Source organism: Stegodyphus dumicola, chromosome 2 (genome assembly GCF_044657685.1).
Source record: "Stegodyphus dumicola isolate Sdum_Otavi_A_Nest chromosome 2, ASM4465768v1".
NCBI classification, from domain to species: Eukaryota; Metazoa; Arthropoda; class Arachnida; order Araneae; family Eresidae; genus Stegodyphus; species Stegodyphus dumicola.
In genome coordinates this window covers 114,218,184-114,244,974 of record NC_140769.1, presented here as the reverse complement: position 1 = coordinate 114,244,974, position 26,791 = coordinate 114,218,184, and the positions used below count along the sequence as shown (strand labels likewise).

Genomic DNA, 26,791 nt, shown 5'->3' with positions numbered 1-26,791 from the left:
GTATTTTTGAAAATTTCAAGAAGTAATTTTGTAATTGCAAATTTTTACGTACCTCGCCTAATATTCTTATAATATATTATCAGGTATTTATCTCTATCTGATCTATTCTGCTCATGGTAAAATCCTAAAGCATGTCCTATTTCGTGAATAACCGTTCCCACATACATACAACCCATACCTAAAGATATTGGTTGTTCACTTCCTACTCTTCCGACGTAGGAGTAACACCTGTTGGATATAAAAATTACATAAATATAGTTAAGTAGTAAACACAGATATAAAGATAAATTTATTGAGATGGATGTTGTTTCTGACATTTGTACAGTGGTAATATAAATTCTATATGTGGTCCGCTAGGGATTCATATTTTATATAGAAAACTAGGCCAAGTGTGCATGATGTCATGTGAGCTACAGCCGTTAGTTTTCTGAGCGTTTGTTTACAGCGGTGACAGCGATAATTTGAAAGGATTTTTGAAGTAATTTGTACCATCAACTTGAGTTACTGTTACTTACTTCAGTTACTGTGTTATAAATGGCAAATTCTGCTGTAGCATAGCATCAGAATTCTCTCTGATCTGGAAACAATTCCATATTTACCAAGGATGATGAATTGGATAATAATTGTACGTTTCCATTGCACGTTCTTCCGACCCATTTGCTCTTTCGCGTGTGATGGCTGTAATACATTTGTTTGTGTATGTCTTTGCTTTATTGTTTACAGTGTGGTCTAGCAATGCCACAGCAAGCTCTTGGATCAATTTCACGTCATTTTTTCTTGTATCAGTTTTAATCAACCAAATAGTTTCTGTTTGCCGCGTTTAGACTTTATGGCTTATTTTTGGGGAGGTGTGTATTTTTCATATTCTCTGTATTATTTTTAAATAAGTATGTAACATATTATTATCATAATATTTGGCGGCAATATTTGAAAAGCAATTCGGACAAAAATTGAGGTTTGATACAAAAGCACCTCTAGTGCTAATGAAAGTTTGTGCATTTAAATTTCTGTGTTGTTATTCAGTCATGCAAACAGATTGTGCACATTTTGTTTTGAAATGAAGCCATAGGCTAAGGAAACTCCACAATTTTTAAAGAACTCTAAGCATATTCTAGTTTTTTGTGTTAAGACATTATCTTCTTTGGCGCTGTTATAGTGCCAGGATAAAGTGTATTTGTACTTTGAAAAATGAAAATTAGTGCAGTATGCTATATATATTCTGACCAACGTATATTTATGAAAGAACATAGTATTCTTAGAATGAATGACTTTTAATGCGTCTTTAATCTTAAATGCAAATGCTATTACAATATTTCTTCATTACTCTGTATTTTTTAGCCGCTGCTAATGCATTTTCTCAAAGATTTTTATGGAAAGTGTAAGTCAGCTATACAAACAAAATGCAATTTATAAATGACTTAATTAAGAAAACATAAAATTCAGAGTTTCGAAAGCTTCTGAAAGTAGCAAATTACTTCGGAGTATAAAACTGGATATAGCTGAGCGAAAGGCAAAGAAATTTAGGCGATTTTTCTTACGGCAAGAAAAATTGCTTTTATTGCAGTGTAGCCCCACCAGCTGCCAAGCGATAACGTCGCTGAATCCTGGTAATTCGGTCGGAGGTTCGAATCCCCTCGAACGGGCTGTCTACATGGCTGTTTTCGTGGTTTTTCCCATGTGTAACGTGTATACGAGCAACTTTCCCTTAAAACGTCCTCCACGAAGGCATCCCTCCCTTAATGCAGATAGCTCTCGAGTGCTTTGCCGTAATTTAATAAACCAAACCTTTATTTCAGTGTACTAAATTGAGGTTTGGCTAAGTCCATCAACATTGCGAACTCATCACTTTTGGTCATAATAAAAAAATAATGGTGCAAATAAAAAAAGGAATATTATGCTATCAAGTATAAAAATAATTAACCGAAATTACAAGTGCTATTCACAATCTGAACAGAAAGAAGCACAGCTGGACAATGGCTTCTTATAAATATGAGAAAAATAATGATTTTTCAATAAAATATGCCCGCATCATTATAGAAGGTTATCAATATCCATATATATATGTATCCTTATATATAAACTAAACTTAAAACATTCAAAATTAAAATTAAATTGGAATCAAAACAAGGTAATTCCTTAATAATATTAATAATTGCAACATTGGATAAAAGGTACATAATCAAAATTAATATAAGAACTCATCAGTAGAATAAACCCGAAAACTAAAAATGCAAAGTGGTAATAAAAATAAAAATTTATATCCTTTGTCTGAAGCCTAATTCAGAATTTACCAGGGGAAAATTAATTTATTTCAGAAAAGTTGATTAATGTGTTTCGAATACATGTTTCGTTCTTCTGAATTATTTCACACCAAAAACAGATAAAAGATTCAATTAAATTTTCAATAAAACATTAAAATTCAATTAAAACCAAAAGATCGAATCTCAAATGTATTCAGAATTGATATTTCGGTTTTAATCGAAACATTAATCGGTTTTTCATCTCAAATGATTCAGAAGAACGAAATGGGTATTCGAAACACATTAATCGACTTTTATGAAACTTTAATTCATTTTCCCCTGATGAGTTCTGAATTAAGGTTTCAGACATAGGAGATTAATTTTTATTTCTATTACCAATTTACATTTTTATATTTCGCGTTTATTCTACTGATGAATTCTTACATTAATTTTGATTATGTTTAGCTGCAATGGCTCTACCTTTTATCCAAGGTGGCAATTATTAATATTGTTAGGGAATTGCCTTGTTTTGATTCCAATTTAATTTTAGTTTTGAATGCTTTAAATTTAATTTACTTCAATTCTGCAGCTATAGTGCACAAGACTGACTAAATTTTTCTTTTTATTTTTGGCATATTAATATGTTTCTCTTTGTATCCTCTTATATATATAACTTTTCTAAACTTGACTTTTGCCTAACTTTAAATTTCAGGCATACTTTTCCTTCACATATAAATGCATTCCTTCACATATAAATACAAATGTATAGAAATATATTTCTTCACATATAAATACAAATATTCCTTCACATAGAAATACAAAATGCAAACTCCTGGATGTTAAGAATTTTCTTTACCATGAGCAGTAAAAATTTCATTTTAGAAGATTATTCTTCAAACATGGATTAATTGTACAGTAATATTTACTTATGACTTTATTCAAATGCATTTGAATAGTTATATTTATTTATGCTTTTATTCCACTGCATTTTACGCACAGAAAACCTTAAAGGTTATAGAAACCCTTACATGCATTCACGTGCTTGTGTTGATTGTTTTGCTCCTCTCGCAGCTCTTTACAAATTGAGTTCTTTTTTTCCTTTTTTTAAATATTTAAGTCTACTGGTGCGCAAGGGTTCAAAATCAAAAATACAAATTTTTCCACTGCAAAAGTATTTGATAAATTATACTTAAATTAATAGTAGTTTATTAAATTTTGAATACCTTTTTATGCCGAAAACGATTCTAATGTTCAGAGTTTAAAAATCGTTTTAGTTTACAGTGGAGCGTATCACGTTACAGTGCAACGTAATCAACACGTTGATAACATCATTGCTTTCGTCTCTGAAGCATCTTGGCTAGTTTCAGTCTTAAGGAGAAAATATTTCATTACTGATTTTACCAGTGATACCTCACTGATCTTCCAATAAATTTGACGAATCCATGTTAATTTAAGGTCTCCCGTGCGCGTCGGAGCTCAACATGATGCAAGAATGCTCATAAAAAGAAGCTAAGCTAACACATGTAAAATTCACTTAAGGCTGGAAACGAATGATATCACAGAGGCCCCAACTGCTAGCAGCGTTATCGTTGATTACAAGCTGCTGTTTTAATCGCTTGCTTATAACACAGTGTTTTAATGACTGACCCTGAGAATCATCCTTACCTCTAATATCTCTAATATAATCGACATCAGAACAAAAGTATATGTATCTCAGAACGATACTTTTTTCGGATGCCAGAAATGAAATTGATTTTCACCGCAAACTCTTAAAGAACAATAATAATAAAAATAATTACTCATAAAAAGAAAACAAATTACCCTCTTCCGGAAAAGAATCTAACGTAATCTTTTTCTTCACGCCTGGGAACGAAACGAACGCAGGTGTTATCATGATAGTGTTTCATAGCCTTTTTTATGAGTTTTGTATTTCTCTCTGAGGCTGTAAAAAATAAAAAAAAAATTGGTAAATAATATGAATGAGAGAGACAAAAAATAGAGTCATGATCTTCTATATAAATCACTTTCCTATGTTATGTTGCGGAAACGTAACACCATGTTCGTAAAACTGGCAGTTACTGCTTTAATAGACGCCAAAAAATATTAGCATACTTTGTATCGGCCAGTCTTCGTGCAAGTAGTGAAAAGTTGAAGTACTCTTTTCTTATTGTCTAATTATAATTAGTAAATATACATGTATGTGTATATGTGTACCTAAGAATCATTAATATGCAAACGTCATAATTTAAAATATTTTCAAAAATTGTTAATACATTTATACCAATTCAGTTTGCTTAGGCATTCGTTCTAAAAGTTGAAAATTTTTAAAAGTTTAAATCACCTTAAAATTCTGTTAATTGTTAAATATTTTTTCTTAAGACATTTTCCGGATAATATAGATTTTTCAAAAAAAAAAAAAAAAAAAAAACTTTAATCTTTTATCTCTCTCTCTCTATCTATATATGTGTCTAATTATCCAAATATAAAGATACAAGGAAAAATTGATTACCAAATTAAAACATAAAGAACAGTTTAATACCAAATTACAACTGAATTTAGCAGATTGACAATAATCCTTTAAATTACGAACTTTCAATTAAAACACAATCCTTTTAAGGCATCTGAGATTTCCCTGAAGTGTCCACATTGCTGTAAACGCTTGCCCAATCTTTATCCAGAATTAAAACCAAAAATTTCCAAGCTTATATATAGTTCTAACAACTAACTACACATCCTCTTTTGCTGCCTACACTTGCTAGTTAAAGGACGTCTCTTTTTTGGACGTCTTTAGTCTTCTGTTCGTTGTCAAAATTATAATAGGCCATAATCAAAACTGGGAGGGCACACTGTACCCGTTGCGATGTGCATGCCATTTAGCCATCAACAGGTAATAAAGATATGTTTGGATTGTCAAGTGATTTTGTAATTCTTGAAAAGTTCCCAGCATCTTCTATTACGTAATCAATATTCCACTGATCTTCTAAATTCAATCTCCTCGCGAGTGCAGAATGATTGGTCTCTTCCCTAATCAAGCACTCATCTTATATCAAATTATCTGCAAGAAACAATATTATCATCAAATACACATATGTGTATGTGTAATGGTTTTGAGCGATGACATGGGAAGGGGATGACAGAGTAATGGTGCGTAGAGATGTTAGCAGTCGTAGTGATCGATTGGCTGTTTGCAAATTTCAATACTTTTATTGGCTGAAGTATTGTATACACTGAAGAGCCAAAACATTATGAACACCTATTCAATAACGTGTTGTGCGATTTCTGGTCTGCAAAACAGCTGCAACTCATCTTGGTTTGGATATCGCAAGTTCTTGGTAGATGACTAGAGACAGGTTGTACCAAATGTCTAAGCAGCGGTCACACGAAGTCGATATATACCAACATGGTGGTGTTTGAGCTTTCACCTGCTGCTCCAAGACATCCCAAATTTGCTTTATCGGGTTTGGCATGTTAAGTGGCCAGGGAATAAGTAGAATTCATTCTTATGCTCCTCGAACCACTCGAACATTCGACCCTTGTAACATGGGGCGTTGTCCTGCTGGAGTATTCTATTTCTAGTTGGGAAGACAGACGCAACATAAGGATGAAACTAACCTTTTTCCGCAGCTTTTATGGTATGTTCTGCCATAATTAAGGGTCAAAGAGCCGTCCACGAGAACGTTCACTAAAGCATAATACCGCCAACACGAGTCTGCATATAAGGGGGGGGCAGTTGTTGCCCTGGAAGACGAAAAACCTTGACACTCTCATCGATGTGATGAATGAAAAATCGTCATTCATCCGGCCTGGCAACTGTCTTCGACTTACCCATGGTTCAGTCTCGATGTTCCCGGACCCACTGTAGCCGTAGTTGCCAATGACCCTCTGTCAACAGAGGCACACGAGGAGGACATCTATTGCGCAATCCCATATCTAACAGTATCCACTGAACTGTGTGTTTCGAAGTACTTGCACTTGGACCTGCACTGTATTGGGCTGTCAGCTGAGTCATTGTCTGGCGCCGATTTTGCTGTACCAAGCGGGACAGTTTCCGAAGACTTTTATCTTTGATGATGAGTGAGCATCAACATCTTGGATCTACTGCTTCTTAACATCTTGTCTACTGCTTCTTAACATTCTTATTAAACATCTTTACGTCTACTGATGATTTCACTGTCATGTATCCACTTTGCATAAGTGCTAACAATCACAGATCGTAAAATACCTACCAGTCCTTCAGTTTCGTTCCGAGTCTTTGGGCCATTACAATCTGTCCTCTGTCAATTTTGCTTAGACCGGAAACATTTCCCATCACTCGTAAAAGTAAGAGGAAGAATAATTCTTCATCTTCTCCAGCAACAGTTAAATACCATTCCCACTTAATCACGTGCCCTCCACGTCATCCAGACAAGTACATTGAAAAAATGTGTTGATAGTCATAATTCTTTGGTTCGTTAGTGTAAGTATATGCGCTATTAGTATTACCTTAAACTCATGTAAGTAGGAACAATTTTGAAATGATGCAGTTTAGAGAAAGTTTGTTATTAGCAGTTACTATTTTCTAGACAGAAAGGGGAAATATCAAATTTAGAAGGAGAATTAAGATACTACTGAAAAGTAAAGTTAGAAATTTATCTTACCTATTTTTTTAATCTTACACAAGCATACGTAAGTACATATAATATATACACAATAGTAAGAAATTTAGAACCAAAACCCCAAAAACATGAAAGAAAGGAAATTTAAAACCAGTAAAAATCCTAAATCTCAAAATAAAAGATGTAAAAATTAAAACATCAACTCAGTTTTTTAACCAAAAGAAATCCTGAAAATGAAAAAAAAAAAAAAAAAAAAAAAAAAAAAAAAAAATTAAAAATACATATAAAAGAAAAAGAATGCAATTAAACTCTCATTCAACGTTATTAAGAGGAGGTAGATTAGATTCAATTGAATTCCAGTTCCTAGAAAAACCACTTCTTCCATTCCCCTAAAATTAGTTGATGAACTATTTAAATTGATTTAATTATAATAGTTTATTCGGAAATTCTTCTCTACAAGCGCCAAACAGGCAACCATTAACGTCATTTTTTCCTTTTGAATTACTGCCTTTTGTTCTTCCGATAGTAAGTTCAAACTTTTATTAATTTTATAAAAAAATTTGTTCTTAGTTAATAATAAATATATTTTGTAAATTATTACGTTTTAATGTGAATTTATTTTTAATAAATAGTATATGCTTTACTTTTGCTTTATTATCAATTGAATTTATTTAATTTAAATTTGTTTTTGTGTATTTTTATTTCATATGAAAGCAAAGCGACTGTGTAGAGAAAACATTCAGAATTTTCGGATGAACTATTACAATTAAATAATTTAAAATGGTTCATCAGCTAGTTTTAGGAGAACAGAAACATAGTGTTTTTCCTAGGAAGTGGTAGTTAAATTGAATCTAGCTTCTTTTGATAACGTTAAGTCAGGATTTAATTGTATTGCTTTCCTTTTTAATTTTTTTTTTTTTCATTTCGGCTGTTTTCGCGATTTCTTATGGTTTAAAAACACTGAATTGCTTGGTTTTTTTTTTTTTTTTTTTTTTTTTTTTTTAAATTTTTTCATTGGAAGATTTAGGTTTTTACTGGTTTTAAATTATATTCCTTTCATGTTTTTGTGGTTTTGGTTCTAATTTTCTTACTAATTTGTCTATAATTGGTTAATTTTTCAGCAGGATTTTGCATAGAAATAATATCGGGATATTTTTGTTATAAAAAGTTTCTCTAAATATGATCAAAATTAAGAGAATAAACAACATTTTTGTCAAAATTTACAAAGCACAAGACAATATGTGATGAAATTTGGTACGGACGCTGAGCATCATAAGTTACAAATTTATACTGTTCAACAACGAAAATATCTACTCATAATCATGAGCAATGTTCACGACAGCAGGTGTATCCAAAACTAATGTTGAAAAATATAGCCTAAAATACTGCTAATAAAGCGTACAGTCATGTCTAACAACAGTAGTCGTCATCATCGTCATTTTCTTTATGAGACAGTTGATGAGACTCGGGCAATCACTTTTGTCCTAACGCAGTTCTTAAATCTGAATTGATTCTCGGAGACAATTGAAGAATTTTGCAGTTGTCCTCGCAAGTGCATTCCAGAAATGTTCAGCCAGTTTCAGGTCTGGAAATATGGTTAATAAACCCTTCCTTTGAATATTTTCATTTTGAAGATATTCGTTTACAGGTTGATCTTTACGTGGACGTCATATTACAATGCGCAAGCCAACTGCGCTGAAGAATCATACTTTAGGGCTCTAAGATCTGCTTTCAGTACTTCTGAGTGATTAGAGAGCAACTAGCAAGCGTATGGAGTGTCGTAGGTCCATACAACTTGATACTTACCCGCCGCCATAGTAATCTCCATCTCTAATACTGGAGCAAAGGTGTCTGGTTCTAAGTCTTCCCCGATGAATTTATGTCGACATGTTTTTGAAAATATAGGCATTTTATCTCAGTTCTACTTATTTTTGTTTCCGGGGTTGGTCACTCAAGCTCCAATTGAAGTAATGGATGAAACTTAATTTCCCTTTCGATTGGTAGTCCATGATAGTAAGACGATTATTAGGCATGAAATCTATACCATTATATGGAACCAGAAAAAAACATTTATCATGTAATTATAAATTCTAAAATGCGTGAATAAAATCAGTTATATAAAGCATTAAAAGTTCAAGCAATAGCTAAGGACTATTACTGGTATTTTTAATGATTCGTAAAATCAATTTGTATAGATGATGCTTTGTGCAGCTGATTCAAGCCTAAGGTGCATAAAACTTGGAGCACAATTAATGGAATTTATTTTGTCAGTTTCCTTCTCCGTATCTTAATAAGAATAAATACATATATATATATATATATATATACTTAAAAATTTGTATATAATACAAATTCATAATTATGTATACATATACTGTGATAGGTATAAACAGATTGCGTATGCCTGCATTGGATAGGCATACACAAATAAATACATACATATATGTATATATACACTTAGTTATTTTATTTTGCATTATATATATAATGCAAAATAAAATAAAAAATGTTTTTATAATTTATTTCATATTCAGTTTGAAATAAATCACATGCAAATACCTAAAAACAGAATCACAGTGGCAGACTTCAAGAAATAGGGTGGCAAAACATGTCAAAACCAAAAAATGAAAAATTATATTTACATCTTTCTCTGCATCGTCATCAGAGGTTTGGTGCAAAGAAAGAAGTAAGTAAATATATTAGCCTGTTTCTTAACTGACAAGGGCACAAATTAAAAACATAAAAATAACATTAGAAAAGCAATAACCAGAGTATATCCGTATGCAGAATTTGTAGCATAAAAATAGACAAATTCAAAAAAATTACGAAGTAATAGACAAATTTCAAAAATATTTTGAGTAAGTCTAGCCCAAAAACAAAACTTGGAAAAATAATAATTCAACACTTTGAAAAACAAGACCATGCCCAAATATTTTTATTTAAAATTGGAAAAGAACGAAAGTAAATGCAAATATTGAAAACACATAGGCCGGCTTAAAAATGTAAGAGCATAACTCATAAACAAACAAAAATGCTTAAAAATCTAATGAAAATTTTCAATGTGAGTAGACAGAGTCCAAAAGCATATACAGTTGAAGTAATTAAACCTATGCAAACATAAAAGAAAAACGAAAATTTGATCTAAAAAATATAAAATACGTACTAAAAATAATAAAAATAGGAGTTAATTCTTAAAATCTGTAATATAAGAGCAACAAAAGTTTTGAAATGAAAAGAATATATATACTCTTGCATAGAAGCAAAGCCTAAAAATATTTTAAGATAAACTACGAATTTAAAACTGATTAGTATTAATAAAAATAATTTGAAAAACTTTTACTGTAAAAAAGAAAATGAATAGTTTCATAATGAACATCGAATTACATGGATTATAAATCTCAAAAACCACCAGCTTATAATATTTATTCCTTTTTATTTCTATACATACATATAGTTAGACATTAGTTAAAAAATTTAAATATAGAATAATTTTAATGATTTAAACTAATTAAATCGCGATTCGAAAAATAATAAAGAGAAAAAGTTAAGACTATGATAGTAATTTTTAATGTAACGATATTAAAATAGAGAACTAGAAATTGGAAAAAATTGAAAACAAAAATTGTGAAAAACTGAAAACGATAATAGAGAAAACTGCGAAATTGAAAACAAAAATTGAGAAAATTGAAAAACTGAAAACAAAAATTGAGAAAACTGAAAAACTGAGCACACGAATATTAAGAAATACACATAATGTTCACGTGATTACAATTTCTTACCCCTGGTTAAGTGCACGTAAGCGAGCTTAAGAGCACGTAAACGTTTAATAGTAAAAAAACTTACATAAGGAAGCATCTATGACGTAAGGAACGATCCCGTTTGGCCACCGGAACCTTTCCCCTGGAATTGCATTTCGTTCAGTATCCTGAAAGAGAAATTAAATTTTATCAGTGGCTCTATTTTGAACTATTAAATATAATGTAGTACCGCTGTTTAATACTTCAGCAAATTTTCGTTTTTGCTAATTCACTTATCCTTCTACTTAAACTCTATACATCTATATGAGCAGTTCCCTAAAATAAAGGCTGAATACGCACGCCACTGAGCCTGGATTCGAGCCCGAGGTAGCGTATTGTTGCATAAAGTTTGCAGAAAGGACGTACTTAAAATCTATAAATGCGAAACTGAGCGTTAGATAAAGGAAACGTCTTCTTATATTTAGACCGATACTCCCTAGTATCATTTGTCTAAATGAACTGAACAAACTCAATCTCTTCATGCTGCGCAAGATCATTAGAATCGGCAGCTATTATTAGAATTAAGTGATTTATGCTGAAAATGATAAAATATTTTCCAAGTTTTAATATATCGTTAGCAAAGTATTAATGATATAGGTTAGAAATTCGGTATGATAGTGCATTTCACATGCAGTGTCAGAAAAAAAATTCTGATTCACTTTCATGTGGAGTTTTAATCTATATTTCACATATTTTACTCAATACTTTGACTTTTTTAAAACAAGAAGATGAAGATCTGCAATTCGAAATATTTTTTTTTTCAAAATTCAATTTAGATTCTTTTTATTTATTGTCTATCATATTAAACGTCATTTGCATTCAAATACACACAACGTACCTTTTGTCCGCATGGTCCTTATGTATATAATTATTACCATAATTAGTTTGTAATCGTAACTATGCCGATGCCAGTTAAGTTAGATTGAGGGTAATGCATCTAACAACAGAAAGAATGATGCGGCTTATCATTCTCTAATAACGATGAAAAAAATATGATTCATAGTCATACATTTTTCAGTCTGGTGGGATATGGAACCCACATGAAAAATTTCGATAGAAAAATAAGCTAATTCTCTCTCATTATATCAACAATGATTTAATGTTTTTCGTCTTTCTCATCAAATGAACGTAAAAGCTCGAGTGCAATCCAATATTTCACCTATATTCAATTTCAGTCGATTAAGTGTGGCAAAAAAAGGATCATAATTGATCAGAAATCAATAACGCGAACAAACAAATAAACACATAAGCAGACATTCTTCTTTATATGCATAGATTTTGTAAAACTCACAAAAGTGAGTGCAAAAATTAGAGCTTTCAGAGTTTGTAATTAATACAAGGTGTGACACAAAAAAATGAGACTGGTCCAATAAATCAGTGTACTTACAGAATAAGTTCTCCGTGACATTATCACCTTCAAATTAGTTCCCTTCAGCATTCACACACTTCTGCATTCGGAGTTGCCATTGTTGGTAACAGTTCTGGAACGAAGGTTTTTGAAGGCCCTTCAGGAGATTGTCCGTTTTTGCTTGAACGTCTTCAGCTGAGGTAAAATGGGTACTGTTTAAGTCAGATTAAACTTTAGGAAATAAAAAAATGTCGCATAGAGCCAAACCAGGTGAATAAGGAGGATGCCCCATCACCGTAATGTTTTTGCTGGTCAGAAACCGTTTATTGACAGATAGGGCTGTGTGAGCGGGCGCATTGTCCTGGTGCAACAGCCATCCGTCACTCTACAACTATCGCCTTTGTTTTCCTAATTTTTTCAAGAAGTCTTTTTATTACTTCAATGTAGTAGTGTTGAAACACAGTCTGACCACTGGGAACCCATTCAATCATGATGAACTTGCTGAGCGAGCCCTTCCATACTGTCCCTTTCCACTGAAAACCCTTTATGCCATTCAAACACACGTGCATGAGACAAAGTTTCATCTCCAATAAGCATCGGTTAATATTTGAAATATTTCCTCCGTGGCGTATTTCTTAAGTTTCACGTTAAATTTGACGTTGATTCACTGTTCGGGTTTTTCCATTAAACAGTTTTCTGGCTGAATGCAGTTGCACGTGTTCACACAATAATAGAGTACTCCCCACTGGCTTGGTCGGCTAAGTCGAAACTGGCCGCATGGATAGAGGAGGTGTGTGTGGCGTGATGTCATCAAAACAGTTGTTGCCAACTCCAGTCTGTTTTCAAGCTACACACTTAGTCTCTTTTTTGTGTGTGTCACACCTCGTATTTCGGCTGATTAAGGTCGTACGAAGATGGAAATAGTCGAAATGGCTTCTCAAGAATTTTTGGAATCGGTAATAATGTATTTAATGTTTGGTAATGCTATTTTTATTTCATCGTAAAACTTAGAAATATTTTATTAACATATTAACTCTAGGATTTGAAAGCGAGCAGTGGCAACAACTTTTGAAATAAAGCAGATTTTTATCTCCAGCTTGCGAGACTGCTGCCATTCGGGTATATCAGGGAAAAACTATTGTTTTTCCCAGTTTTTAATTAATATCTCTGATTTTAGCTGCTTTTTTGTTTTTGAAAAATGTGGACGTCGACTTTTCTCAGGTCCCAGAAAAGAATCGTAGAACCTTTGGTGACGATAGCTGTAGTAGTGACTAAGTTATTAGCGAACAAACAAACACACAGACTTTCTTCTTTATATATATATATATACATAATACTATAATATATATACTATATTGATTATGTATTATTATTAGAATTAACTAAGCTATTACAATAAATGTATTTTTACATTTATAAAAACAGATACAAATACTATCTTGTCTTTTACAAATATATTACGGAACACTTATGATACTTTAATCAATTAAAAAAATAATAGCGGTCAAAGACCGCAACTGTGGTGCTCAGTATGTTAAACGATATTTTGTCTTTCTTGCAAATATCTGGAATATTTTAACCTGGAAGTCTTAAAAATTTTTATTTAATGTAATTAGAATGGTGGTCTTTCGGATGTAATATAAGTTATATAGCACACTTAAATTTTTTGAACATTTCATCTATCCTATAGTATAATAATTTTACTATACAAGTACTATAACTAACTTAGTTCAGCTGCTTGAAGAGATAACTTACTAAGCAATCATGTTACATTATTATACTTGCTTGTTTGTATTCGATTTTGAAACTAATGCGATGCATTTTGAAGTAAGATAGAAAATTTTAATAAATTATAAGGTATTTCTTGCACTTTTCTAGCGTGACTTCATGGTGTAGTGGTCTGCACGCTGGACCGGTATTCCGGAGGTCCGTGGTTCGATTCTCGGCGAAGGCGTTGCTAATTTATCATCTTGCATGCTTCCAAAAATACCTAATGTCTACAAAATAAATTTATAATTATAAAAATGTTATAATTTTGAATTAAGAAGAAAGTGGTTATGAATAGAGGAGCCTACTACCAAACGATCGGGTTTCGAATCCCGGAGAGGGCATGGATGTTTCTAAATTTAGAGTATCTTTACAATATGGGGGGCACTTTAAATATATATGGTGAGCCAAAAGACTTCTCAACAGGTTGCTGGTAGGAGAAGAGGGGTGGGAGACTCTAGGACCCGTTCCCCCCCGGCGTGCTCTCCGTGAAAACTGTGGACGAAACTGAGCGAAGTGTTACTGTGACCTCTATGGTGCTCAAGGTTCTTGCCAACGACATGCACAATCTTGCTCTCCTTGCCAAAATAATTTTCCTGGGCTTCTTCTGATGTTGTTGTTGGGCAATTGAGGTAGGTCGCAACCACAACAAGTGCAATTTTAGAAAAATACAAAAATCTAATTTTTAATGTGGACTCCTGTTTCCTATACTTATATCTAGAAAGGTTTTATATTTGTTATAAAAAATAAAATTGTAAGAAGTTTGACTCCTGTAGAAGAAACATTCACAGGGCTATTTAAAGTTTCCAGTTTTTGATGCCATTTTCAACTTGCTTTGAGGGATCGGTAATTCAATTTAGAATAATTCGAGGAAATAAGTTTCAAAGAAGTGCAGCAAAAGATGTGTGTAATTTAATAGGTCGTACAAGAAAAATGTGTGGTGTTCACACGAGAGTTTTTATCTGTAGTTAAAGGTGTGGATTAAATTGCATAGTAAACATTTTTCTTCGAACTCAGTTGCTGTATGGGTCACTGATTTATGGAACTGCACTACAAGATATCAAAGTAAGCCAAGTAAAAACTTCGCTTCCAAATTCCTTTCCCTATATGAAGTTTATCCATCCTAAAGCCTTAGATCCATTTTTAATGCATGTGCTGATTAATCACAACTAGTTGTTATGTAAAAATCATAAAAACAATCTTGTATTTAGCGTAAGAATATTGAAACATTCAATCGATTTCGAGGGCAGCTAAAGGTCCTTCCTCATCAGCAGAAAGAAAGAAAAATAAAGGGGAAGGAGTCTCAGAAACACGTGGTCCTTATCAGCACTGCACCTGGTTATAAACGGATTTTTAATCAGATTTACACTGGCCGCCTACTTTTACTGAGCCAGGCTATCTGCTCAAACATATAACACAAAGGACAAGAAAAATTAGCGAAGTTAAAAATAGGAAGCGAGGGGCAAATGCATCTTCACGCTCAAAATCTGAACTTCGAATAATGGAAAGCAACCACTGAACGGATTTTTATACCCTCTGGTAGTACCAAACGCGAGGAGGTAACGCCATCTATTGGCAAAAATCACTGAATTAAGATAGTAGAATTTTAAAGGCATTAGGAAGGACTGGATTGGACTTCAAATAATTAACTAAACATGCTAAATCTTTGTGAATATGAAAAGCCTCAAGAAAATCCAATTCACCTATGGAAGAAGCCTTTTGGATAATTTTTGCAGCCCCAAAGTCAAAACTATGGTTAAATGTCCAACTATGATACGCTATTGAAGACTTGTTGATTTCGCCTTTTCTGACATAAGATTCATGTTCCTTGATACGAAACTTCAACGCTCTTTTTGTTTGGCCAATATATCTAAACCACACTGAGATGATATACTATAAATTCCCCAAGAATTCAAAACAGAAACGCAATCTTTTAGAATCGAAGGATGAATTTTATTAATAGGGGAGAAACCGACTTGAAAATTGAATTTCTGGAGAATCCGCGCAATTTTATAGCTAACAGAAGTCTAAAATGGAAGCACGACAAGGTCATTAATATTATTTCTAACAGTGGACATGCAATATTAATGACCTTGTCTAGCAATATTAATGACCTTGTCGTGCTTCCATTTTATCCTTCTGTTAGCTATAAAATTGCACGGATTTTCCAGAAATTCAATTTTCAAGTCGGTTTCTGCCCTATTAATAAAATTCATCCTTCGATTCTAATAGATTGCGTTTCTGTCTTGAATTCTTGGGGAATTTATAGTATATCGTGTCAGTGTGGCTTAAGATACAGGGGTTGGACAAAAATATGGAAACACCTTTAAAAAAACATGTTTCTTTGCTTAATATGGTGTAGGAAACCCGTTGGCATCCAAAACAGCTTGCAGTCTTCTCGGAATGGATAAATACAGTTCCTGTATGTTTGCCAAGGGAATATTATACCATTCTTCCTGCAAAACGGTGGCAAGTTCAGATAACGATGTTGGCGGTGGATAACGAGAACGCACTTTCCGTTCCAATGTAGACCACAAAGGTTCGATAATATTCAGGTCTGGTGACTGTGGTGGGCAAGGGAGATGGGACAACTCATCCTCGTGCTCAGAAAACCAGTCCTGGACAATGTGAGCTGTGTGAACAGAGGATGTGTCGTCTCGGAAGACACCATCATCATCGGGGAACAAAGTTTGTACCATGGGATGAACTTGATCGGCCAAAATGTTCACATAAGTCTTGGCAGTCATGTGCCCTGACACAGTTATCATGGGGCTAGCAGAGAACCACGATATGGCTGCCCAAACCATAACAGAACCCCCGCCATGTTTCACTCTTGGCAACAAGCAGTCTGCATTATAGGCTTGAGATGGCGTTCTCCAGACGTAAACTCGGCCAGAAGTGGGAAACAATGTGAAAGAAGACTCGTCAGACCATATTACTCGCTTCCACTACTCTATAGTTCAGGCTTTATGACTTTGTAACGTTGCGCGCCTCCAACTTGCACGCAACCAAGAGGTCACTGTGGAAACTGGATAAAACACCGAGTCTTGTGAAGGGTTTAAGTCCCTTTTTATTCAACGTAATAAATTACAATTGCGTGCTCTTGACGCTTACAGACGGCGCCAACTCGGCGGTCAAATAAAAATAATAACCTGAAAAGAAACTAAAGACAAGACTCTAACTACGAGGCTCTCTAAAATAACTACCTCACCGCGTTTTACAATACCGCTGCTAATTCAGCAGACTTGAAGCTCACTTGGACGATTAACACTACTTCCCGCCAAGCACATAGGCCGAAACGTGGGGTTCTTCAATTTCTCGCTAACTACCTCCGCGCTCGTGAAGTAAGAATATCACACACCGAACTCGTTTCCTCTCTATTTAAATCATAATACTTCCGCTGATAATTTGAATCCTTGCGCGTTCTACTAAAATTTACATATTCTGGCATTGGCAGTTCCAGGGGAAAGTAAGGCTTGACAGGAAAGATAGTTTAAACTTAAAATAAATGTTAGTAAAAATAAATATAAACCCTACATTTGCCGCTGCCAGAATTTGGAAAACTTGGAAGCAGGTCCTACAAACGACCTGTTGTAAGTTTCTCTAATTCTGAACTAACTGGCGAGAACCTCGTTTACACAAAAAAAAAAATCTTATGTAACAAATTGTATACTAAAATTCTGTTGCTCGTTATAAAGCTCTCTTCTTGCAGCAACTTTTCCTGGACTTCATCAATCAATCTTGGTCTTTCCTTCCAGCATCTGGAAGGAATAAGTATCAGTATCTTTCTAAATACATTATAATTCACACTTTCTTGACACAATTTTTGTTTTTAAACGATTCGTTTTTCTTAGTTATTGCTTACTTCACATTCATTGAATTTTTCAAGCATTAATTTAACTTTACCCTGGCTCTCCACCGTGTGTGGTGTCAAACGGGAATATTCGTGTTTTAGTCTTACAACACTTCCCCTAACCACCATGATTTGTTAGAATTCAACGACCAAATAGACACACCTTACTCGACATTCTACAACTCAATGAGCTACTTTAATATTCTTAAAATTTCAAATGTAGGTGGAGAACCCTGCAAAACACATTCATTCTAACTTCCCCCTCATTCATCTTTAAACATGCAGGCTTTCGCTCTACAGCATGACTTTATCTACAATTTAATACTTAAATTTTGACTTCATTGCTTTTAAGCATTCACTTTTAGCATCTACAATTTTATGCTTCTAGACTAAATTCTACTTTTACATAACATTCAAGTATTTACATACATTTACAAAATTTTAATACATATGGTTTTTACAATTTACCATAAAATGAATAAGAGAAAATAAATTTTTACTTTACTCATTCTTCGCCAAGCTGGCGGCACTGAAACTAAAATTCTTATTAATACAAGACTACGAAGTTATTTTTATCTTCGGCCAAATTTTGGCTTTAACATAACAGAATTAGTTTTTCGACAAACAGAAAATGCTTGTTTTTAGCTTTTACACTTAAAGAAAATGATACTTTTGCCTTAGCTAAATAAAGTAAAACAAAACTAAGTCTCAACCGAGACATATTGACTTTCGTCAAAACATAGAACTTCGTACTTATGCATAACATTTCGGAACAAAAGAGAAAAAAATTTATAGAAGGTTTTAACTTATCTTTGAGTTTTCGATGCTTGAAACTCCGTCATTCGTTTTTGGCAAAATTGGTCCCAAGTTAGAGGTTTCATGGATGTTAACCTTCTCCTTACTGCCCTCCGAGTGTCGTCCACATTACTTTTTCTCTTGCGTCCTCTACATGCTGGCCTCTTGGCGGAGTAATCGTCTGGTTGTTGACATTTCCGTTTTTCCCTGGGACGGCTGGTCTTGACGTCCTCCGGTCTGGAGTCCTTCTTGAATTTCTTCTGTTCGTCGTATTTTTGTGCCTCTTGTTGCCGTTTCAGTTTCCGGAACGGCGGCCTTGCTGGCACCTGACTCTGTGGCCGTGTGCGCGTTCTCCTTGATGTGTAATTTCTCCTGCTATCCTTTGTAGGTGGTGTTTTTCTCTTTACCACGGTTTCTTTAGCCGGTTCATCTGTATTCTTGTTTTTCTTAAACGCTGGAGTTTGAAAATTATTTTTTCTTTTTGATACCGACGTCCGGGTTGTAGAAGGGCTAGGTCTCTTTTCAGTTCTCTGTTTCTTGGGTGGTGGAATAGTTGTTTTAGTCTCTGGACCTTCTACTTCGTTTAGACTTGAGTCCTGCAAGAAACTTTTAAGGATTTCAAAATCATTTGGATTATAGTATTTTTTCACCTGGTCGGGACTTGCTTTACAGATTTCCCCTCTCTCGTTCTTAAGATATAAGACTACTCCTTTGATTTCCTGAATTACATAGGGGCCTTCAAACTTTGGAGCTAGCTTTGCCGTAAAATTGTCTGGGGCACTTGATAAACAAAATTTCCGCTTCAATACTTTATCCCCAACTTTAAAATCTGCTTCACGGCGTTTTCTATCATAATATATTTTCTGCCTATTTCTTGCCGTATCCGAGGTTTTAAGCGCCTGATCAATCAACTTTTGTACATCTTTTTGTTTAAACTCCTGCTCTCTTTGTTGCACAAAGAATAATTTATCTAAAGGCGTAATTAACTTTCTGCCTAAAAATAATTCTGCTGGAGTTTTTCCCGTAGTATCATGATGTGCCGTTCTTGAAGCATAAGCTAATTCATTTATGTAGCCATCCCAGCGCTTGTGATGTGTGCTCACGTAACTGCGAATTATTTTTACTATATTTTTATTAACTCTTTCTGCTATGTTAGCTTGTGGTCTATACGGAACCATTTTGATATGGCGTATGCCAAGTCCATTGCATATGTTTTCAAATATTTGACTAATGAATTGTTTTCCGTTATCGCTAATGACTTTTATCGGTGCACCGTATTTTAAAACGTATCTGTGTAAGAATGCATCTGCGACTGTTTTGGCTGACGCGCGTTTAAGTGGAACAATTTCTGTCCATTTTGAAAAATGATCTACTATTACTAAAAGAAAACGATTTTTATTTAACTCGCTCTGGGGGAAGGGACCAAGAAGATCTATGCCTAAAATTTCATTCGGAAATGTAGCGCGAATGCTATTTAAGTACCCGGCCGGGCTGTAATTAATATCATTTATTAACTGACATTGATTGCAGGACCTGACATACGCCATTACTATTTTGTATAATTGCGGGAAATATACCGCCTCGCGTACCCTTTTTAAAGTCTTTCTGACCCCTAGGTGGCCCGCTGTTTTTGCTTCGTGTAACTCCTTCAAAATGCTTAATCGAAGCGAGGCTGGGATGACTGGTTTATACTTAAGATTTTCGTTTGTTGTTTTCGTATAGAATAATAAATTATCTATTATTTCATAGTTTTTTGCTCTATTTCTTATCGCATCGATATCTGTATGCTCAAAGCTTTCGGGGTCTTTCAAATAAGCATAGATATTTCCAAATTCAGGATCAGCTTTCAGTTCAGTAATAACCGTATCTCTAGAATCTAAAATTTTTGAAGTCAACACAGCGCATTTAAGTTCATTGCCTTCATCGTCCAGTTTTATACGAGAAAGTGCGTCAGCTACATTGTTTTCCTTACCCGGTTTATATTTTATTGTGATATTATATTCTTGGAGTTTTAAAGCCCATCTTATTAACCTGGGCGTTAGGTTTTTCCCGAGTAAAGTCTACCAACAGCCGCATGATCCGTGTTTTGCACAGGCACTACACTATAATTCAATAAACTCAGAAACAATGGACTGTATTATATCTCACTTTAATTCTCATTAATTTACATAGTTCAGGGCCACTCGAAGCCACGAATTCTCTCACCCGCTCTTAGCTCACAATCTCATGTCACAAAACTCTAAGAGCTCAAGGAGCATGCGCCGACGTTAGTAATGAAATGAGCGCGCAGGCGCAACATACCGCCCGCCTTGACATGATGTAATCATTCAAAATTAGATCTTACAATAAAAAATTACACAGAGTGACAATACGAAATACAGGTAAATAATTGTAAATATCAAATAATAACATCAAGAAATCAAACTACTATAATAAGAAAATACAATAATTAATTACAAACATACATTTTGTTTAATTTGGCATAGGTAAAAGACAAATTTTATTAATTGATCTTTTAAAAATGCCTCCTTTCGTTTTCACTGAAACTACTCTAACCTTATTGTCTTTACCTAAGAATATCTCTACGATTCTGCCAAGAGGCCAGTTACATACAGGAACATTATCAGTCTTTAAAATTACCATAGTTCCAACCTTGACATTGTCTTTTTCAAAGAACCATTTAGTTCTTCCTTGCATTGCACTCAAATAGTTATTTCTTCAATACTTCCAAATTTTTTGCACTATTTTAGTCAATTTTTGCCAGCTCTTTAATCTATTATCGTTAACGTTTAAAATATTAGGTTCTGCAATAGCCGTGATAGGTCTGCCTATCAGGAAGTGGCCTGGTGTCAAGATATCAAAATCCTCTGGTTCGGATGATAAAGGTTGCAAGGGCCTAGAATTCAAAATGCCTTCAATTTGAGCAATTACTGTAAGAAACTCCTCATAGGTTAGTTTCAAATTGCCTACTACGCGTTTGAAATGAAACTTAACAGATTTGACACCTGCCTCCCAAAGACCTCCATGATTGGGAGCTCTAGGGGGAATGAACGACCAATCAATACTCTCACTCGATAAATAATTACCTAATTCATCATCTGGTTTGCTGACTAGCCTATTCAGTTTCTTTAATTCTGCGTTACTACCAACAAAATTGGTTGCGTTATCTGAAAATATGCGAGCACACTTGCCTCTCCTGCTGAAAAAACGCTTTAAGGTTGCAATAAATGCTTGACTAGACAGGTGTGTTACCAACTCAAGATGACAAGCTTTGGTAACAAAACAAACGAAAATGCACACATACACCTTGTTAAGGCGACCTTTTCTCTGATGTGGGTATTTTATAAAATAAGGACCAAAAAAATCAACTCCAACACAATTGAATGGAAAATTCGGGCTGACTCTTTCTTGAGGGAGTTGACCCATAAATTGTTGACAGGGCACTGGTTTTGCTTTGAAACATACGACACACTCATGTACTATTTTTCTACAAGTGTTGCGCCCGTTTAAGGGCCAAAACCCTTGTCTAACAACAGACAGTAAGCCTTGTGGACCAATATGCATGTATTTCTTATGAAACATCACAATAATTAGATTAGTCAACTTATGATTCTTTGGTAAGATTATAGGAAATTTTATATCAAAATTCAACTTACAATTAGCTAATCTGCCTCCAACTCTTAAAATTCCATATTGATCTAAAAATGGAAAAACATTTCTTACCTTGCTATCTGAAGGTACCTTACCCTCCTTTTCAAGGCTTGAGATTTCTTTTTTAAATTCACTATCTTGAATTAGCTTAATCAGTTTAAGTTCAGCTAATTTTAATTCTGAGCTCTGAAGAGGACCTGAAACCTTATCCTTTCCCTTGCAGTTGTTTACAAACCTAAAAATAAAACTTAAAACACGAATAATTTTAGTGTAATTGTTACTTAAATTTAAGAAATCCTCAATGAAAGGGTTAGCTTTCACATTAAGAAAAATATTAGAGTCACTAAGGATTTAAAGTTCGTCTGGAAAGTCCTTCACAATGACTTCCACCGGAATCTCTCTATTTGGGTAGTCGTCGTATCTCAGGAACAGAGGTCCTTTCCACCACATATCATTTTGTAGAAGTTTACTGGGATCCAAACCTCGGGATATAAGGTCACTCGGATTCTCCTTTGATGACACATGACGCCATTGATGACCATTAGTCAACTCTTGAATTGTTGCCACTCGATTTGCAACAAATGTCTTCAACTGGTAAGGCTCCTCTTTTATCCATGAAAGCACGATCATGGAGTCACTCCACAGATAAACGTTGTTCACAGAAATCTCTAATGCAGATATTACTCTAACCATCAACCTTGCAAGTGGGACTGCCGCACAAAGCTCCAGTCTCGGAATAGTAACTCGTTTAATAGGCGAGACTCTGGATTTACTCGTCACTAGCCCTGTCTTCACTTCTCCATCTCTCGAACGGCACTTGCAATATATGGTTGCTCCGTATGCTACCTCAGAGGCATCTGCAAATCCATGAAGTTCCACATAGTCTACTTCTGCAATAAGAATAAACCTTTCAATTTCTATTTTACTTAAAACTTCCAGTTCAGTAGAGAACTTCTTCCATTCATCAGCTTCCTTTTTTGGTAGTGCTTCATCCCAATTCAGCTTTAACAACCACAACCGTTGGAGGAATATTTTGGCTTTACTTATGATTGGCCCTAGTAAACCAATCGGGTCAAACAAAACAATGCAATTGTGGACAATATTTGTCGTTTGGTAACAACTATGTCATTATCGAGTTTCACTCTAAAACAGAAACAGTCTCTTCTAGACCTCCAAGACACTCCAAGTGTTGTAGATTCTGCTTCATTAGAAAAGGAGTAGGAGTGATCTTCCGCAAGTTCAGCATGATTACTGCACCACTTGTGCAGTGCACTCTTGTGCAGTGCACCACTTGTGCAGTGCACTGTGCAGTGCAATACTGAAGAGTGCATTCTTGCACTCTTCAATATTGCAGTTAACTGAGATTTAAGCTCCTTAGCTGTACTCAAAGATTCCGCTCCACTAAGCACATCATCCATATAAAAGTTTTTAAGTAAGACTGGCGCAGCTAATGGAAATTTTGGACCTTCATCAATCGACAATTGTTTAAGAGTTCTCATAGCTAAGTATGGCGCACTAACTGTACCGTAAGTCACAGTATTAAGCTCGTAGATTTTCACAGGTGCATCACTTTCTTTTTTCCACAGGATTCGCTGCAAGCACCTCTGTTCAGGGTTAATTTTAATCATTCTATACATTCTTCTAAAATCCGCCGTAAATGCGAATGGGTACTTTCTAAATCTAAGCATGATTGAAAAGAGATCATCTTGAATAACCCCTCCATTACGTTGTAAAGAATTTAGCGAAATTCCATTTGATGTTAAACATGATGCATTAAACACTGTTCTCAATTTAGTTGTTGTTTTTTGAGGTCGGTATATCCCATGATGTGGCATATAGTACACTACCCTAGGCTCATTTTTCTCTTTAACCTCAGTCATATGCCCTAGCTCTTCATATTCCTTTAAAAAATCCTGATACAGACTCAAATATTCAGGGTTTTTAACTAATCTTTTCCATAGGGAATTTAATCTCTCAAGCGCAACATCCTTTGAATTTCCTAAGCAAATAGGATCTTCCTTTAATGGCATTGTTACAATGTATCTCCCTTTTTCATCCCGCTTATGAGTTTGCACATAATGTTCTTCACATATTGCTGTTTCTTTATTTTTTGGAATGGCTATTTCAACATTCTCTATTTCCCAAAATTTTCTCATTGTTTGTTCTAAGTCATTAGATGTTTTCATTAACCCACAATGTACGCGGCTCTGTTCTTCTGATGTAACGCTTCCCGACACTATAAACCCGAACACGCTGTTTTGTAAAAAACGACTCGAGTTTTCATAGCGAATTTGTTCATATTTTAATATATCAAAGAAAACCTCAGCTCCTAAAAGCATCTCTATACGTTCTGGAACATTAAAATTCTCATCAGCTAATTTTATGTTACAAAAATCCTGCATTTTAATATCAATTTTCCTTGAAGGAATCAAGTCTTGCGAGATTTTTGGTACTACTAATAAGTCTAAATGTCTCACGTAACTTTTATCTTTATTGCTAATGCATGCCGAAACTTTTTTCCGAATTGTAAACAAGGAATCATTTAATCCGGAAATCGCAATGTTTACCTTCTCATAATCAAAGTTGAATTTATTCGCACAGTCTCTGCTTATAAACGATGAAGTACTGCCGCCATCAAGTAATGTTTTGACTGGATGTAGCTTACCCATACTATCACTAATAAAGCAAATAGCCGTGCTCAGAAGAACACTTTTTTTTGGATCTGTTTACACTAGTCGCTGTAAGTAGAGTATTACCGCTGTTAGGCAGAAAGTCTGGCGCTAGGGGGGAAAGCACACTGGAACTACTCGCTGTTTCGTTTTTATTTTTTTCCCTCTCTTTCGATGATTTATTTTCTACTGGAAAATGCAATGTCATGTGGTGTCTTTTCCCACAAACGGAACACGAAAACTTTGATTTGCAGTTTTTGACGGAATGGTTTAATGTTAGGCAATTAAAGCATAATTTATGACTTTTGATGATTTCAACCCGATCATTCACCGGCTGTTTCAAGAAATTTGGGCATTTTGCCAAAAAATGATTTTCCTCACAAAGAACACACTTTAAACCTTTTGCATCGGCAAGGAATACCTTCGAAACATTTTTCGACGTTTTGCAATTGCTGCGAGATTTTTGAAAACTGTGCACATTTGCGGCAAGGGACTTTCCGCGAGATGTGAAAAATAAATCTGCTTCCTTAGCCATTTGCTGAGGCGGAAACCAACTTTCAGCTTGCCTTATAGAAATATGGGCTGATGTTTCTCGATCTAATGTTTCAAACAATTTGTCTGATATTATTAACTGCTTCAGAGTTTCAAAATCAGACACTTTCCTCAATTTTAAGTAATATTCGAAATTTGTGGTTAATCGCGACACGAACTGCACATGGGACTCATTTAGGCGTTGAGCCTTTTTAAAATTTTCTAAAACAATTTGTGGTGTAGGTTCGAATTCTTTTAGAATAATAGCTTTTACTTTTTCATAGTCACTTAGCTCCTCATCTCTAATATACACGATAATTTTCGAAGCCCGTTCTCCTAACAAGTTTAACAATATTTCCGCTTTAGATTTCTCAGGCACATTTTTTGTCGCGAAAGCTCTTTCTAAAGACGAGAAAAAATAACTCCAGTTTTCAGGTTTACTCGGAACCTTCAATGTTAGTGTTCTTATACTTTTAATAAGAGAATCTAAGGAATCGGAACTTTCTCCTTTATTTTCGTTTTGATCGTTATTAACACTTTTGGTTTCAGCTCGCAATCGAGCAATTTCCAGTTCTGTTTTAGATCTCTCTAATTTGTTCTAACTGTAATACTTTAGCTTCTTCAGATTTACGATGCTCTACTATGGAATTACCCAACTCTATTACCGAATTTGGATCGGATTTAAAAGCTTCACTACTTTTAATCGCTAAATTTAAATCTGTAACAGTTATCTTTTCACTTAACTCTATATTCAGTTCTAAAGCCAATAGCTTTAAATCCTCTTTAAGTGCACCTTTTATCAACATTATACTCTTAATGAAATAACACAAGATAATAAGTAATTCTTCTCAATTACTTAAACACAGTATATAAATACTATAAATTTTCTCAAAACTCTTACACAGTATCTCAAAATAACAAAATGGCACTTTATTCTTAAATCGAAACTGCTGACTTACTTGTATATAACTCATAATCCATAGATCTCTGGCCCATGACGGACCACGATGTTTTGCACAGGCACTACACTATAATTCAATAAACTCAGGAACAATGGACTGTATTATATCTCACTTTAATTCTCATTAATTTACATAGTTCATGGCCACTCGAAGCCACGAATTCTCTCACCCGCTCTTAGCTCACAATCTCATGTCACAAAACTCTAAGAGCTCAAGGAGCATGCGCCGACGTTAGTAATGAAATGAGCGCGCAGGCGCAACAATCCGAAAAGACTGTTACTGGAGATTTGCCGAAATAAACTCGAAATTTGTGTACAGCCATTAATACGGCTAATGTTTCTCTTTCTGTAGCTGTATAATTCCTTTGTGTCTGATTCAACGTTTTACTAAAAAATGCCAGAGGATGGTTATTTTGCATAAGAACCGCACCCACCGCATAGTCTGACGCATCTGCTGCAATTTCCAGGTTTTCGTCCCCCTCCGGGAATTTTAAAACAGGGGCATTAATAAGCGCTTCTTTTAATCTTTCAAAAGCTGTGTTAGCTTCCGCTGTCCACGTAAATTTACTCTTTTTTCTTTTGAT

At 34.4% G+C, this 26,791-nt stretch overlaps 1 protein-coding gene across 1 annotated transcript in view; it reads right to left on the bottom strand.

Annotated features, from left to right (window-relative positions):
• The window catches only part of LOC118181357 (astacin-like metalloprotease toxin 5), an 80,342-nt gene that overhangs the window by 494 nt on the left and 53,057 nt on the right, over nucleotides 1-26,791 (bottom strand). The window contains exons 3-5 of the mRNA XM_085810315.1: nucleotides 10,679-10,760; nucleotides 4,062-4,182; nucleotides 53-228 (exon numbers count right to left, since the gene is read on the bottom strand). Coding sequence (XP_085666441.1) covers nucleotides 53-228; nucleotides 4,062-4,182; nucleotides 10,679-10,760 — 379 coding nt within the window. The remainder of the gene's footprint in view (nucleotides 1-52; nucleotides 229-4,061; nucleotides 4,183-10,678; nucleotides 10,761-26,791) is intronic.